This window comes from Bos javanicus, chromosome 7, assembly GCF_032452875.1.
Source record: "Bos javanicus breed banteng chromosome 7, ARS-OSU_banteng_1.0, whole genome shotgun sequence".
NCBI lineage: Eukaryota > Metazoa > Chordata > Mammalia > Artiodactyla > Bovidae > Bos > Bos javanicus.
The window spans coordinates 56,808,333-56,825,896 of NC_083874.1; the positions used below are offsets into that span (position 1 = coordinate 56,808,333).

At 47.2% G+C, this 17,564-nt stretch overlaps 1 protein-coding gene across 3 annotated transcripts in view; it reads left to right on the forward strand.

Moving 5' to 3' along the window:
* The window catches only part of SH3RF2 (SH3 domain containing ring finger 2), a 148,638-nt gene that overhangs the window by 120,725 nt on the left and 10,349 nt on the right, over positions 1–17,564 (forward strand). For 2 of the 3 annotated variants that reach the window (XM_061423862.1, XM_061423864.1), the window contains 3 exons: positions 2,609–2,841; positions 6,366–6,724; positions 8,732–9,028. In XM_061423862.1, coding sequence (XP_061279846.1) covers positions 2,609–2,841; positions 6,366–6,724; positions 8,732–8,995 — 856 coding nt within the window. In that variant the 3' untranslated portion in view covers positions 8,996–9,028. Of the gene's footprint in view, positions 1–2,608; positions 2,842–6,365; positions 6,725–8,731; positions 9,064–17,564 lie in introns of those variants that run through there. The other variant, XM_061423863.1, reaches the window with a different exon arrangement.

Genomic DNA, 17,564 nt, shown 5'->3' on the forward strand with positions numbered 1-17,564 from the left:
TAAAGACTGTCACAGTGCAAGCTTTTGCCTTACCAAGAGGCTATGCCAGTACTGAGCAGGGTAGAGGGCACGTGTGTCAGGCCCCTTTCATGTACTGCGCAAGTTCTTAAGGGCTTGTATCTCAGGTAGAAAGGGGGACACACTCAATGCAGTGCAGTGGGGCAAACCAGAGGCAACACGCTCACCTCCCCCTTAAACCCAGGATGCCTTTCCATCTCTCCATCTAGAAAACAGGGATCATAATGTCTGCAGATCTTGGGTGTCATGGGGCTTAATGAATATGTGTTAGCACAGCATTTTGATGTTAGAACATGCTGGGTAAGTGCTGAGGTGTTTTTTTTTTTTTTTTTTTTTTGGCTGTGCTGGGTCTCTGGGTCTTCTTCATTGCTACTTGGGCTTTTTTCTAGTTGCAGTGAGCAGGAGCCACTCTAGTTGTGGCGCATGGGCTTCTCGTTGCAAAGCACAGGCTCTAGGGTGCTCAGGCTTTAGTCGTTGCAGCTCCTGGGCTCCAGAGCACCGGTTCAGTAGTTGTGGCACTTGGGCTCAGTTGCTCCCTCATGGACCAGGGATCAAACCCATGTCTCCTGCACTGGCGGGCAGATTTGTTGCCCCTGAGCCACCATGGAAGCCCATGTTGATCTTTTTGCCAAAAAACATAGAGGGGTTCAGTGTTGGGAAGGGGACTTGAAATTTAGGAGTTTCTGGAATCCAGCCTCATGCTGGGCTCAGAAAAATGAGGTCGCACCTCAGTCTGTAAACAGTTGGCCAAAGAAAGGACTAGTCAAATAAGCCTGGCTCAGGCCTCATTAACTTTTCTGTACTTGCTGCCACTGCCACTGCCAACCATTTTGGAACCTGTGTTCCCTGTTGCTGGTCCATTTTGCAGCATCCTACACTTTGAGGTCTTTGTTTAAAACACAGGCAGGTGCAGACGCTGCTATGAAAGCCAGCACTGGGGAGTTCTCTCAGCCCAGCACTCATCTCCAGAATGTAGTCTGAGCTCTGACTGGTGGCTAGCCCACTCCGCTTCCCTGACTGCATCCCCAGAGACCAGAGGAGAATGAAAGCTGTGGACAGAAACCCCCTCACCACAAGCATCTGTCCCCAGGGCATGTGGCTGCATATGCTTCATGGGCAGAGTTGGCCATATTAAGTGGTGCCTTTCCCATCTTGTGCAACACTGGTGGCTCATTATTAAACTACATACACTTTTTTCAAGCAAAAGAGGGAGAGAAAAAGGAGAAATAAGAGGAACTTACCTAAAGAGAAACCTGGAGGCATTGACAGGAAGGAAACTACATGGGGACATCTTTGTGCCAGGACCTTGGTTGAGTTGGTTACCTCAGGGAATTAGCAGAGGTTACTGAATCAACAGAGTGACAAGGTGACTGATGGGCTACTCCACTGGGGCTGTGATGTTGGGGTAGGATGGGACAAGGACAAGAGAAACATGTAAAGTGACAGCCATTCCCCACGGGGTTCATGGAGCTGCAGGCTGGAAAGCAATGAGCAAGAAATTGCTGTTTTCAAAATTTAAATACTATTCTTAAAAATTAGAGCCTAAGGCTGAAGGATTAGGTTTTGTGGAAGCATGTGTAGGGCCTACCACCTCCTTTGGTTTATTTATTTCAAGCAAGATGCAGGGTTTTCCAAATTATGAATGCTCTGACTAGCCAGAAGGTAGTGTAGCTCAGTGATAAGAGCGTGAGTGACAAGAGCCAGCCTGGACCTGAGTTCAAATCTCAACTACCTGTAAATCTGTATTTTTTTAATCTACAAAACAGTAGTATTTATAGTTGCTAACTCAGAAGGCTGTTGTGAAGAACCCATGAGATAATGTGGGCAAAGGACTTGGCCAATGCCAGATATACAGTGAAAGTGAAAGCATTAGTCACTCAGTCATGTCCAACTCTTTGTAACCCCATGGACTCCCCGTGGAGCCTACCAGGCTCCTCTGGAATTTTCCAGGCAAGAATACTGGAGTGGGTAGCCATTCCCTTCTCCAGGGGATTGTCTCAACCCAGGAATCGAGGCCAGGTCTCCTGCATTGCAAGCAGATTCTTTACCATCTGAGCCTAAGTGCTCAATATGTGTGACACAAAATGGCTGACTTCAGTGCTAAGTGCATTATGGCAGCCATTCAACACTTTAACAATATATGCAGATCACAGAAGATATCAGATAAGTCATATAAAATCTCTGCCTTCAAAGAGTTTAGAATCTAGTGGACAAGTCACTGAACAAACAAGAAACTGCCCCTCCAAAGTGAGATGAACACATACAAGGTCTTAAACTCAGGGCTAAAGGAACGTGGGGTGAGGAGTGATCAGAGCTGGAGGGAAAGAAGGTGAAATTCAAGTCTTCTTGTCCCACCAGGCCTCAGCAGGAGACCTCGTCCCTCCCTTAGTGTACCCACACAGTTATCCAGGTGTGGGAGCTGAGGCCTCTGTAGTTAAGACTCTGTGTAGTATGTATATATGGGTAGGAGCAGGTGAGGAGCGGCCACATGTGGTATATGGTTGGGAGCTGACTGTGGTATATGGTTGGACTCTTGACTGAACTTTTTCTTTTTCTATTTCTTCTTTTAAAAAAAATATTGCACAACCAGAAAGACATCTAGCGTTCCAGACTCCCGAAGTCCTGGTCTCTACACCGCATGGACGTTATCCACCTCCTCTGTGTCCTCTCAAGGCAGTATTTCAGAAAGTGATCCCCGGCAGAGCCGGCCCTTCAAGTCCGTCTTCGTGCCCACAGCCATAGTCAACCCTGTGCGGAGCCCAGCCAGCCTGGGGACCCTAGGGCAAGGCTCTCTCCGCAAAGGACGAGGTAGCATGAGAAAGAGTAAGTAGTGGTGGAGAGGTACGTGCCTAGACCTAAGGGATGGGGGCGATCTCACTCTGGGCAAACAGAGTGGTTTTGGGGGGTTTGTTCTTTTTTTTTTTTTGCTAAAACAAGGATTTTTGCTTTAAGGTTGCTTTACATTTCCCAAATATCAAGTTGTTTTATTAGATTAAGCAAGACAGACTCAGGGTCATAGCCCTCAGTCTACATACACACACACTGATTGGGAATGATACCAGCCCTGAGTACCAACATGTAATTAGAATATGGCCTAGGCTGGATGCTGGTTCTTGCTGGATCAGTGTTTCTCAAACTGTGTTCCGTGGAAACCCTCAGGGGGTACCAAAAGGGAAATGAAGGATGCAGGGGAGGAGGAAAAGAGGAGTTGATGTTAAGAGCCCCTGAATCCCACTTTGTTTAACTAATATATGTACAAGTTTAAAAAATTATATTGTACAAAATTACGTTATATTGTACAAATATATCCTTCCAATCCTTCACCCTCAGTCCCAAGTTCTCATCCATGTACATGCATACCGTGTAATCTTAATACATTGTTCTTCACCTTGCTTTCATTTTTATATAACATCCACATTGCACGCATGGCAGTTACATAACTTCCTTCATCTTAAAAGTCATGCTTTTATCTTCTAATATATTGAACCTCTGCATAAGACTTCATTTTGAGGGGTTCTAAAAAGTTTCTGAGACCTATTGTTCTATAACACATCGAACCTCTATATTTGTACACCTCTCTAGAAGATGACAACAAGCCAAGCTAAGTCAACTTGATTTGTTCTACATCCCCTGACTTAGCCTGGGCTCTGCCATCCCTCCTTCTATCTTAAAAAAAAATAATTAAAGGTGAAAATTCAGTACTAGTCAGAGCAAAGGATTCACATGTGGGGCAATATGCCACACAGGAAAATGCCCTCAGAAAATTAAAGCTATTTTCTTAGTTCTACTCTTTCTCAGTGCTTTCCAGTCGCCTGCTTGCCTACTGATCCCAGCAGTCTTGCCTCTTCATTTGAGCCACTCGTGCCTCTCTCCTGCACCCTCCAGTGCCATCCTCCCCCCTCTCCCTGCAACACACACAATAAGTAATCCCACCACAATAGCCTTGGTTGGGCAAGTTACTTACTTCTTGGGTCTTCAGTTTTCTCGTTTGAAAAATGAAAATAAAAATAGCACCTATCTCATCAGAGTAAAAAAAGAATCCATTTAATAGTAATGACATGGTGCCTGACACACAATAAGCACTCAAGAAATGTTAGCTATTTTTATAGCATTAGTGTCTTACCAGTATTATCATAGCTCTTAGAATTCAGCAGATCATGTTAGGTCCACCCATAATGTGAATGTATCATTTCACTTAGTGCTGAAATGTTCACACTTATGAATGCCGAGAAGAACATCCCTGTGGCAATGTTTCCCACTTCCTTTTGGACACTTCCTCTCTTCCTTTACATATATCTTGATCAACTTGGAGTTTTGACCGATTACATTATGTGCACATGTAATAAGCTCCAATCTCTTGGAAATTAGGAACCCATAAGATAAATAGATATGGCAATAAACTGATGATTTTTCACTCATTTCCGAGAGCCTAAGGACAGGTCCGGGCTTCCTTGATGGTTCAAACAGTCAAGAATCCACCTGCAATGTGGGAGACCTGGATTCTATCTCTGGGTCGGGAAGATCCCTTGGAGGAGGGTATGGCAACACCCTCCAATATTCTTGCCTGGAGAATCCCTATGGACAGAGGTGCTAGGTGGACTACAGTCCATGGGGTTGCAAAGAGTCAGACACAACTGAGCGACTAAGCACAGCACAGCAAGGACAGGTCTGCCCAGCATGGCTTTGACTTTTCTAGGTCCCCGAAGCTTTCTCTCTCTCCCTTTCCCCAAGGTGAGGCTGGTCAAGCTATCAATCTCCCCAAAGCAAAGAGAAATGACAGAGAATTGACTATGTGCACCTCACAGGGCTGTCAGTGGAAAAATAAATGTCGACATTGAAAGGTCAGACTCATGTAAGCAGTGGCTGACTTGCCGGCGGTGGCTGAGGATACCGATGCTCTTGAGTGAGTGTCTGCTTTTCATGTTCACACCCATCCTGATGAAGAATCATGACACAGAACACGGCCTTAGATGGGCCCTCTGTGCCAGACACACGTAACTTTGATTCACACACGTGTCCATAGAGTGTCACAGAGGACTAACATCTCTGCTATGGCTACAAATGCTGGGAGACCCTTATGGAGAAATGACCCACAATGCAGCTCAGAGTGCCTCTCCCACTACCCCCCACAGAGTGCAATAACTTGCTGATTCTTCAGATCACCCATAGTACATGTGCTCAAGGGGTGGGGATCTCCTGTGTTCTAGAGAATTTGAGGGGAAGGAATGGCTTTCTTTTACAGAGGAGGCTCATCTCAGTTAAAAGCAAAAAAAAAAAAAAAAAAGGTGGGGGTGGAACGAGCTCAGGGAAGTGAAAGGGGCAAAACCAAACTCCTGGACCATGCATGCATTTTTACAGTTTGCTTCTCCTTTACCTAAAAAAGAAAAAAAAAAAAAAGTTTTCAAACATGGGGGCATTTATTATGTTCCGGGCACTATCCTAACACTTTGCATGCATCATAAAATATAATCTCACTCCAGCCCATGAGATACTGTTGTTAGCTCCAGTTTACAACCAGAGGGGCCAAGGAGCAGGAAGGTGATGTGACTGACTGGCCCCCGGCTCCTTGAGAAGAGATCAGATTCCAGAGCCCGTGTCATGGGACTTCCGAAGCTCATCCACTCCCAACCCTAACTCGGAAATAGCCTTTCCAGATTTGCTTCCAGCTACTGTCACATCTGCCCAGTACACATGGTCTCTAAATCCCACTCAGCCTTCCTCCCCACAGACCCGATGAAGAGCAGAGGTCCCCACACCACAGGCCTAATGCTTCCATCAGAACTTTCTTCAAGAAGCTGGTCAGAGTCCCCTCCCCTCTCTCCTGCCCTCTCCCTCCTGCTCATGCCTCTCAGCTGACTCATTCTTTTGAGTCTCAATGTCTGCTGTCTCTTGAGTTGCCTCTGCTTTTGTGTCCTTTTTGGTCTGCATGACATTTCTGTTCTCTTCTCACTGTGAAGCCCTGTCTTTAGTACTGTCTTCTTCATTTCCCATCTTTAAGGCCTGGAAGGAGATCATAGAAGTGTGTGTGTGTGAAAGAGAGAGAGAGAGAGAAAGAGAGACAGAGACAGAGAGACAGACAGAGGACAAATGGAGGTAATACACCTTCTGACACCACCCCCCACCAACATTCACCTAGCCAGTCATTGGCTGCCAGCATTGGCAAGCAGTACTAAAAAAAGAATAAGGTCACCTTTGAAAGACCCTGGGAGAATGTGAGCACAGTCAAATTGGGAAAGCACTTAACTATTCTGGGATATCAGGACGCACTGCCTACCCAGCCCCTCCTGTCCACCCCCAGCTGCTGTCAGCCGCCCCAGGGCTGATATCTCTGTCTTGTAATTCCCCAGATGGATCTCTGCAGAGACCCGTCCAGTCGGGGATCCCCACCCTCGTGGTGGGCTCCTTCAGACGCAGCCCCACCATGGTGGTCCAGCCTCAGCAGTTCCAGTTCTACCAGCCACAGGGGGCCCCCTCCTCAGCCTCCACGGTGGTGGCGGAGCTGGGACCCAAGCCCACTTCCACCGGGGAGCCTGCCATCACATGCGTCAGCAGGGGCAGCGACACCAGGATCCACACGGCAGCCAGCTCCCTCATCATGGAAGGCAAAGAAATCCCCATCAAGAGTGAGCCTCTCCCCAAACCGCCTGCATCTGCCCCGCCCTCCATCCTGGTGAAACCAGAAAACTCAAGAAACGGCAGCGAGAAGGTAGGAGTAGGTGACATGGCGCAGTGGTAAAGAATCCTCCCGCCAATGCAGGAGACACAAGAGACGTGTGTTCAGTCCCTGGGTTGGGAAGATCCCCTGGAGGAGGAAATGGCAACCCACTCCAGTATTCTTGCCTAGAATGTTCTATGAACAGAGGAGCTTGGCAGACTACATACAGTCCATGGGGGTCACAAAGATTTAGACACAACTGAACATGCATGCATGACCATGAGGTGAAGTGAGGGGGGCCTGATTCTTTAGACCCCTAACTTTGCACAGTGTCTCAGCTCCTGAGATTTCAACTTTGAATGGACAAGGAATCAAAGGAATCCTCACACACAACCTTTCCCCTCCACATCCTCATACCACCTCCATCCTCCCTGGACATGTTACTGAGTCTCCTGGACGCTTCCAGAATATCTCATACATCCTACTTTCAAGGCCCAGAGGTGACTTGAAACAGCATGGCTTTAGCCTCAGATACAATGTTGTTTTGAATTCCAGCTCTGCTGCTTGCTAGCTGGTGACTCCGGTTGAAACATTTCACCTTTCTGAGATTCTTTTGCTTAATCTGTAAAATGGCAGTACAAAGAGTCATAGCCTCACAGGATTGGAGTGGAAATTAAATGAGATGAGTAAAGTGCTTACACAGGGAATAATGTGTACCTGTTCACAGTATGGAGGAGGTAACTGAGACAGGAAAGAGTAAGTGGCTTGTCAAGGTCACACAGAGCTATAACTACTCAATTGACCATTATCAGGACCTTTGTGGTTCTATGGCTTTTCCATAAGAAGACATAAGAATTTTTGTAAACGTATTATGTTCTCAGTAATATCCTTGAGGAAAGAAGGATGGTGGGATGGAGGAGGTAACAAGAAAATTAGGTGACTGTTGTTTAGTTTTGGGGCTTCCCTGGTGGCTCAGCAGTAAAGAATCCGCCTGCAATGCAGGTGACCCAGGTTCAGTCCCTGGGTCAGGAAGATCCCCTGGAGAAGGGAATGGCAATCCACTCCAGTATTCTTGCCTGTAGAATCCCATGGACAGAGGAGCCTGGCAGGCTACAGTCTATGGGGTCGCAAAAGAGTCAGACATGACTTAGCGACTAAACAAACAAAAGACAGGGAATGGCCAAGGTCAACACTGATTGTACCAGACAGATCCTGTAATAGGCTAGGAAAGAAGGGAGAGAGGAAAGGCTTATGCAAATGTGAGGTGGTGACTCCCACATAGACAGGGAGCTGCTGATCAGTACCAGCCAACTGTTGGCAGAATGGGCCCTGGCCCCGGTGCACCTGAGCTGTATCATAAGAGACAGATGAAATCCTGACTTTTATATATGCAGTCTCCCAATTTTTCGTGTTAGCAGCTAAAACTCTTAAACCTTCTGCAGACAAAGTGTAGTCAGTGGTGTCTAGTTTGCTGGCTCTGCTTTGAGGATTTATAAGTTTATCACAGAACTTGATGCAGTCAGCAGGTAGGCCTCAGGGAAGAGGTAGGCCTCAAGACAGGCCTTACTGGCAGGTGGAGAAGAGAGAGGGGAGGTGAACTTCTTATATTTTCTCAAAAGGATCATACCCTCTTGCCCAGGACCCTGTTCTTAGGTCAGTGATTGCCCCTTCTATTTCTGCTAGATAATCCCCAGTCATTCTTCAGTTCTTGATTGAAATAACTCTGCCTTTAGGAGGCCCTCCATGACAAGCCCCATTCCAGCTTCAATTGAATACTCCAACCCCCTCCCTTAGCATCTTATTCTTCCCCACGGGAGCACTGGTTCTCACTGTCATCTTTCAGGGCAGTTCTGTTCACTCTTGGATTTGTACATAGCACCTGACAGAGTGGTGATCCCTGGTGGACTCTCATGCAGACACAAGTATTTGCTGGAGGAACCCATGAATGAGGCATTCCCAGAAGGGACAAGGGTAAAGGAACAATGTGAGCCAAGTCCCAGGGGGAAACAGCACAGTTCTCACACCTCAGCCATGTCCCTTTGTTCTCCTGTCTTACAGCAAGTCAAAACTGTGAGATTTCAGAACTACAGTCCTCCTCCCGCCAAACACCACACCTCCGGGAAGCCTGAACAGCCAGCCACCCCGAAGGGGTCCCAGCCTGAGGCAGCCCCCTTGGGCCCGGAGATGACCATCCTGTTCGCCCACCGAAGTGGCTGCCACTCTGGACAGCAGACAGACCTCCGGAGGAAGTCAGCTTTTAGCAAAACCGTGACCCCGGCGTCCACTGCCTCGGCCACGCAGACTGCGTTTCCCAGCAAATGAATCTACAGGCGGCTTTTCCTAGACCCCAAAGAGGTGAATTGCATTTAAATATAGTATGCCTCCACTGAGGGCGTCCTGCTGTTATTTGGGGACTCGAGCATGGGTCCTGTTCTGCCTTGTTTAGCTCTAGGAAAGGACAGGTGGGAGCGCAGATTCCTGCCTTGGTTAGGAAGGTAGACTAGGTGACCTTGCAGACGTAATGATTCGATGTCTCAAGACGACTGCCCAGACCAAGGAATGGGAGCTCATCCTGCCCACTCTCATCCCAGTGTGGAGTGTGCACCCCTCATTCCCTGTGCTCTGTGTAGAATTTCTAAGATGCTCTAAAGCGGGGTTCAGCCGGGGGTCACAGTGGTAGAATGCTGGCATTACTTCTTTGACCTCAACATCTTAGAACAGTTTCTGCCATCTTCTGGGGCCTGGATACAGGCCACTAGTAGGCACTGTATCTTTTTCCCCTCCATTGAGTCACAATCCTGGCTGCCAAGGGAGAACTTTTGGGAAGGGTATGAGACGAATGCTGTGAACATTCCAAGAATCCTCTAAACCAAAAAGAGTCAGCTCCCTGGCTTTGTTCCAGACAAGGTCAGAGAGAAAGCTGACTGCTGTCATACTTGAAGCTTCTCAATCTGTTTGCCCACTTACAGTCCTACACAGTAGATAAGCAGGAAGCATGTACTTATGGAGAGGGTCCTGTATGGTACTATGGACCATCGTTCATCCCTGGCTCTACACTGACTTCCCAAAGAAAATACAACATGCTTAGAAACAACTTCATAAGGGGTTTAAGTTTAGATATTCATTCTGTTTGCACTGCAAACTGTCTTTACTTCCATTGATTTCTTCTATTTGGGGCAGACTAGATGTTTCCCTGGGTTGCAGGATAAGGTTACAATGTTATGGGGAAGATGGCAATCCACAGCTGGGTGGGGGTCCCTTCTAGAGGAAAGTGTCTGTAAAAAGGGACTGGACAAATAAAGTTGGAGAGGAAAGGGAGTAAGAAGGAGGAGATGATGAGAATGAGAGAGAAAGACAGAGGCTTAGGGAATGAGTCAGAGAAGATCAAAGAGGAGGGGATCAACCTTGAAATTTTTGGCAGGTGGGGAAAGAAGGGCAGAGTCTGCAAAGCTAGGCAACCTCACTAAGATGGGGGCTGACTGAGTGGGACAGCCAGGCAGAGCCTTGTAAACAAGGCTAAAGGGCAGCCCAGGGAGCACAGACAATGCTGTAAGACAAACCATTAATTCTCATTAAACTTAACTGTTGTGATTTAACATTTATTGCATGCCCATCAATGTGGGCACTTCAGTGCATGAATGCCGTTTACTACTAAGCCTGGATATCATTAAAAAAAAAAAAGACAAGTCTAATTAGACCTTCTCCCTGGACAGTTCTTAAAGATACTGGGATTAAAAACATTTATCTTTTACATACCAACCACACACTTGGCAGATTGAATTATCCAGACTTTTCCAGACCTTCATAAAACACAAACAAAACCATCCTCCTGCCAAGGACTACTGCACATGTCAGACCTTTGGGGTTGGTAGGGCCAATGTGGCAACACGTTCTGGTGCTTCTGTGAGATACTGACCCATGTTCACTCCACAAAATCGTCACCCCAACTGCATGATTCAGTGAGGTGAAAACAGTCATCCAGATGGAGAAATGGAGAAAAGTCACCAAGACAGGCAGGCATCGTATGATTTGTCAAAATATGAGTACCTACCCCTCGTATTTACCCCAAAAAGTACTCGCAACGAGTTTAGCAATCTGCCCCCAGAGCAGCAGACATGTGACATGCCCAAACAACCAAATATTTACTCTGTGCCTCAGTAGCACTGGAGCCAGTTAATTTTTAACTGTTGTGGCTGAAAAGCAGGTTGTTTGAGTGTAATGAAGACACAGTCCATGCCCTCCAAATGAAACAGAATATTCATTCCATTGCCCACGATCTCTATAGAGTAACTTTTCTGAGAACTGTAAGCAATACCAGACTGGCCACTCCCATTCCATCCAGCCCCCTTCCCCCTGCTCAGCAGCAAACTCCCTCCCTCCCAAACAAATCCCATCTCTGCCTAGTCACCTGAGGATTTGAAAAGGATGGTACAAGCTGAACTCACTGCCACTCCCTGTCATTTGTTCCATCACCATGTTGGATACTACATCCTCTCCTATATTGTCCACCATAACTTTATAAGCCAAATGTAACTATTCCAATTATAGAGCCTAGGAAGCTGAGGCTTGTAGGGTAACCACAGACAGTGGCAGAGCGAGTTTGAGAGCTGCCCTCACCCTGAGTCCAAGCTATCTAACTTCAGAGCCTAACTCAGGACTATGCTCAGTGAACCAAAAGACCATCCTTGGTGTCAGTCTACCGCCTTCAGACCGTAGAGAGGAGGCACAGTGCGGTGGTCACAGTTGCCGGCTCTGCTGCACACAGACTAGGTCCACTCCTCATTTACCACGTGCTAGCTGTGTGATGCTGCGCAAGTTACTTGACTTCTCTAGGCTTTGTCTTCTTAAAAGCCATGATAACAGTGCCAGCCTCACTGGGTAACTGTGAGGGTTAACTGAGGTAACATAAAGTGACTGAAGTCATGCTGGTACATAGTGAATACCTGAAAAAGGTTAGCCTTGAATGTTTTTAAGGAAGTGGGCTGTTGAAATTCCAGGCAAGAAAGTCTAAATAAGGGCCTGCCCAGGGCTGTGGCGCTAAAAGGACACCAAGTAACCTAGTCATGGAGGTCAAGACACAGTCTAAGCTGAGTCCTGAAGGACAGGAAAGAGTCAGGCAGGCAAAAGGATGGGAGAAAGGGTGTCCAAGCGGGGTAAGAAGCACTGGCAATGGGTTTAAATGTAGCAACCAAGTCAAGATCTCTTGTCCCCAAGCACAAAGAATCCACTCCTGTGTGGAACATTCCAGGGATCCCAGGTGGGTGTGGAACACCTCACGTCTGAAGCCAGACATTCCTATGAGAGCTCTATACCCTCAGCCAAGACTCGGAGTCCCTAGAAGAGGCCCGCCTTCACCCTGTGATCAGCCCTGACACCTCAGTGCAAGGAAAGCTGCTGTGGGCAGGCACAGAGTGGGGGACACCTGAGAGACAAAGGAGGGGCGCAACCAGTTGAGGGCAGACCCTGAGGACCACACTTGAGGAAATGGTTGCCGTAAGCAGCTAGTGGTAAAGAAACCTGCCTGCCAGTGCAGGAGACCTAAGAGACCTTCAATTCCTGGGTCAGGAAGATTCCCTGGAGGAGGGCATGGCACCCACTCCCATATTCTTGCCTGGAGAATCCCATGGACAGAAGAGCCTGGTGGGCTACAGCCTGTGGGGTTGCACAGATCAGACACGACTGAGTGACTGAGCATGCACACAAACGGCATCAAGGTCCTCACTTAAAGCCTGTCTCCTTCCCGGCTCACGTGTGACCGGCTCCCCCACCCCCTCCCATAGACAGAGCTTCTACAGGAAGATTTTAAAGCAATGGCCCCACCTGTGACTCAGTGAGAAGCCAAACTAAATCACTGACTTCTGACTCACAGATTTCCAGCTTCCCTGGGACGTTCAGAAAGTCCATCTACGTCAGGCCCGCACTCCCGATGGGCAGCCATCCGGAGTTAGCTGCGTCAAGGTCAAGATGTCAGTGAAATGGACACGTGCTCTTCAATTTGCCTTGACCGCAGCAGCCTGTTTCACTCACTCACATGACCTGCACCTGAACTGGGCATGTTCCCCTCCAGACTGTGCTCCACTTCATCTCAGAAGCATTCTAAACCCCTTCCATGTAGAGCTGGGTCCCCAGATACCAGCTGATCCAGGCACACAGGTCTCAGGAGCATAATGGTCCCTGCCAGGGCCCTACAGGATGCCGTTCAGTAGTTTTGGGGTGGGGACTTAGGCATATGTGTTTTTGACAAGCTCCCCAAGTGATTCTGCTGCTACTGCTAAGTTGCTTCAGTTGTGTCCGACTCTGTGCAACCCCATAGTCGGCAGCCCACCAGGCTCCCCCATCCCTGGGATTCTCCAGGCAAGAACACTGGAGTGGGTTGCCATTTCTTTCTCCAATGCATGAAAGTGAAAAGTGAAAGTGAAGTCGCTCTGTCGTGCCCGATTCTTAGCAACCTCATGGACTGCAGCCTTCTAGGCTCCTCCGTCCATGGGATTTTCCAGGCAAGAGTACTAGAGTGGGGTGCCATTGCCTTCTCCGAAGTGATTCAGAGGTACATAACAAATGAGAGAAAGTTCACCTTTCTTAAATGGTATAGCAGTGCTGACATTTGGCTCTGACATTCAGCAGGAATATGGTCACACTGGTTGTCAATATATTGAAAGTGTCCTGTACTGATAGGTGAATGATAGATTCTCTGAGCTCCTCAGGGCCTCTCCCCGCTCTTGCACCCTGGCTCTTTCTCCAGGTCCTCCCCATCGCTCTCCTATCCAAAAGCTAAGGCCAGCTGCAGTTGAGACCCGCAGCAATGAAACCCTTCTTCATTCTGATTAGCTGGTGCCTATGACATACTGGCGGAGAAGGCAATGGCACCAGTACTCCAGTACTCTTGCCTGGAGAATCCCATGGACAGAGGAGCCTGGTGGGCTGCAATCCATGGGGTTGCGAAGAGTCGGACATGACTGAGCGAATTCACTTTCACTTTTCACTTTTTATGCATTGGAGAAGGAAATGGCAACCCACTCCAGTATTCTTGCCTGGGAAATCCCATGGACAGAGGAGCCTAGGGTCGCAAAAAGTCAGACACGACTGAGCGACTAACACTTTCACTATGTCATACTGATTCTGAAATGTCTGGTTACCCTGTTCTACAGAGTAAGGCTCAGAGAGGTCACTCAGAAGTTGAGAGCACTACTATCAAGCCCAACACTCTTCCTGGCCCCCATCCTGGCCACTGTTCAGCCCTTAACATTTGCCTTTGTAGGCCCTCAGCTGAGGCAAGGAGCTGACTTGGAGGATAGGTGAACATGCCTGTTCACCTGTCTTTTTCAGCTAAGAGTTTCCTAGGTGTAAATGACGCACTTCAGTGTCCTAGCTCCTCTGGTCTCATACAGGCAGGTAAGGAAGCACGTACTTTACTTCAACAAGATGAACAGGGCCCCGTCTTGATCCTCTCACTGCCTCTTCACACAGGCCAGCCCCACAGCGTCTGACTCCCTGCCCGGGGAGTGAGCAGCTGAAGCAGGCAGGATAACAAGGGCCTCTCCAGCTGGGAGCACGTGCTTAACAAGCTGGGCCCTCCCGGGGCGGCAGCTGCTGCCACCAAGGCTTCTCTCACTTATGTCTTGAGAGTGAAGGCCCCAGTTCCCCCTCGGGTTGAGCGAAGAGAATGTTAGCACTTGCAGAAACCTCTTAGGTGACCATAAAAGACTCACTAAACAGGCAAGACCAAGTGGGGGAATTAACTCCAGAGAGCCTTACAGCAGGTTGGCGTCATTAAGGATAAAGCTCACAAGGACATTTTCCCTGAAATAGAACAATGTTAAATGATGATCAAGCCATCTGCTGTTTGCCAAGCTATAGTATCGTGTCCTAGACCAGAGTAGAAACAAAATGTTCCCAGGAAGCCCTTCCGCCGATTGACCTACACTTTGACAAATGGAAGGCAGCAGAGGTGGGATCAAAGATGATGGGATGGAGGACATGGAGGAGCATTATAGATTCACCCATCCATCCATCCAACAGCAGTTAATTCACCACGCACCCTGGCCCAGGCTCTAGGAGAGGCAATGAGGATACAGTAAACAGGATAGATAAAATACATATGGCTCCCACAGAATGGTGTTTCTTACTACTTCTTTTCTGGATTTGGGCTCCTTTCTGCTTTTCTCCCCTTTTATAATTAAATGTTCTATAGACATAATTATATAGGATCATGAAACCAATAACCATATATCTACCACCTAGCTTTTTAAAAAACAATTGAAACTTGCTGTGTGCTTCTCCCAGTTATTCCTTCCTTCCCCACCTCCCACTTCCCTCACAACCTCTATCCTGAATCCCATGTTTATCATTCCCATGTATATATCCCACTCATGTACCATATGGAGCTTTCAGCACAACTCATAGAGGTACTCAGTAAACACTAGTCAAAGAAGATATTGCAACCTGAGGCCATACACACCAGCCTGAATATTTAAACTCCCATCTGGTTTCTGTCACTGGGACTCAAACGCTTGATTTACTGCTGGGATTTGAGATTTTGATGCACCGGCATGTCTGGTTTTGAGGCATTCGAGTTTAAAGGGGTTTTTACAAGAATTCTTCCAAGTACAGCTGCTTTAGGAGACCCTGTTGCTCCTGAATAAGGAAAATATGGGCTGTGACTGTGCCTACATTCCTTGAATATAGGGTTTTCAACACAGCTGTCCTCTGCACCTTGCCTGGAGCCTCTGGGTAGCCAACTGCAGAAACCAGAGTAGCTTCTCAGATTCTGAAACTAAAACACATCTTGCTGCTGCTGCCAAACTATTCCAAGAACTGCATGAAATGCTCAGAGAAAAATTATCTTTGTCCACAGACTACAGATCAAGAAACTGAGACTCAGGATGTTTCAGCAACTTGACTAAGGTCACATAATGAGTTTGAAATGGAAGGGAGACTACTAACTCTTCATCCAGTGATAATTGTTACCATTTACTGAGCACCTGCTGTGTACCAAGCACTGTACATGTGGCATGCCATCCAATCCTACCCAAGCCTATGATGGCAGGTACTGCTGTTATTCCATTTTAGAGAGTAGAATTATGGCCCAGAGGTCAAATGATCTGTCCACGGTAACAAGGACTAGAACCCAGAACTCTTAAATCCAAACCTTAATCTTAAGTCACCATGTCCCAGGCATCCCTGGTGGCTCAGTGGTAAAGAATCTGCCTGCCAATGCAGGAGACGTAAGTTCAATCCATGACCCAGAAAGATCCATTAAAAAAAAAAAAAAGAAGTCATCATGTCCCTCTTCTTCAGTAGCAACTGTAAACACACAACACGGTTGAAGTTGGAGATGATGCAAAATGTGTGTGTTCTGCAGAAACCACAGGGATGAAGATGGAGATGGGAGTGGGGGGATGGTTTAACTCGGGGTGAAGCCCTCCCAGAGAATAAGTCTAGGGGTCTTATCAACCAAGAAGTAGGGGTGGGAAAGAAGGTGACTGAGAATATTCTGTACAGAGATATCTGAGAAGCACATCTACCCCTGTTGCAAGGGCGGCCAGACACAGCCAACTTGAAAAAGAACCAAAGCTTGCAATGTGGTTCTGGATCATTGACATCAGAACATGATGATCATTCTGTGGTCTCTAGATCTCTCCCTCTTCACCAGTCTATTTCTGGTTTTGCCTGTCCTCACTCTAAATGATATACAGTTCAGAAGAAGGGGTTATGATTTCCAAAATGACCCCCACTTTCATCTTCTCTGTGGGAACAAGAGGGCTTACAGAGCTGACATCTTCCAGTGTTCCATGCTGATATTTATCCAAAGTTCAAAGGCAATTGCTTTGGGGGAGTAAATACACACCCACAGATGCAAGGTAATTATGCAAATAGGGTCACTGCTGGATGGACAAGAGCTGCAGTCTGGTAAAGACTAAAGCGATGCCAGCCAAGACCTGGAGAGAAAGGCAAAACACATTTGCAAAGGCCACTCTGTGTATCCTTGGTTAATGCTGTTAGAAACCGTGCTAGTGTGACTGACTGACTTGATGAAGGCCATCTGCAATGTCAGAGTTTGACTGCTGTAGGCCACACATGTCCTAGAGGCCACAGCCATCCTAACATCTTTCCCATGAAAATAAGGACTCCTCCCTGGACCATCCAAGTGGATTGTGAGAACTATTTGCAGTCAGGAGACTCTCACAAATTAGCAAAAGCAAGCTTGAATCAAAACATAAGGAGACAGCAAAAACACCTGAAGGACCAAAGAGGAATTCAAATAAATATCACCTTCAAAGGATCGTACCTGGATTCCCACCCCATTCTTGCCTGGTTCACTGGGAGATGTTTTTCTTCTCTGTCTAGAAGAGACCCAAAGGACCACACTCCCTGAGAAAGACATGGCAGTCACCATTCAAGAGTGATGGCAGCAGCTTCCATGACAAAGGACAGAGTGGTCAGACAGACAGAGGGGATCATACTGTTTGGAAGGGAAGGCTTCTTTTAGATACCAGAACCACATTTCCAAAAACTCCATCCTGCACATTCTATTTATAAATTGAATTCTTTTTTAAGCTTACATTCATTTTAGGTTGGCAAATTTGATAATTTGGACCTTCTTCATGGAAACCACCAGTAAAGAACTAAATTTTAAAACATCAGTCAACAGGGATTTGGGGGTAGCTATTCTAGCTGTGTTCCCAATCCACTGGAACTTAACAAGATATGGAGAAACAACAAAACATAATAGCTAGAGTGGTGGGTTTTGGAATCAGATTATCTGGGGTTTGGTCCCAGCTTGTCACTTACTAGTTATGTTTCCTTTGGCAAATGACTAAAGCAACTCAGAAAAGTTACACTACCTCCCTAAACCTGCTTTTTCATCTATAAAATGGGAATCAGAATCTCC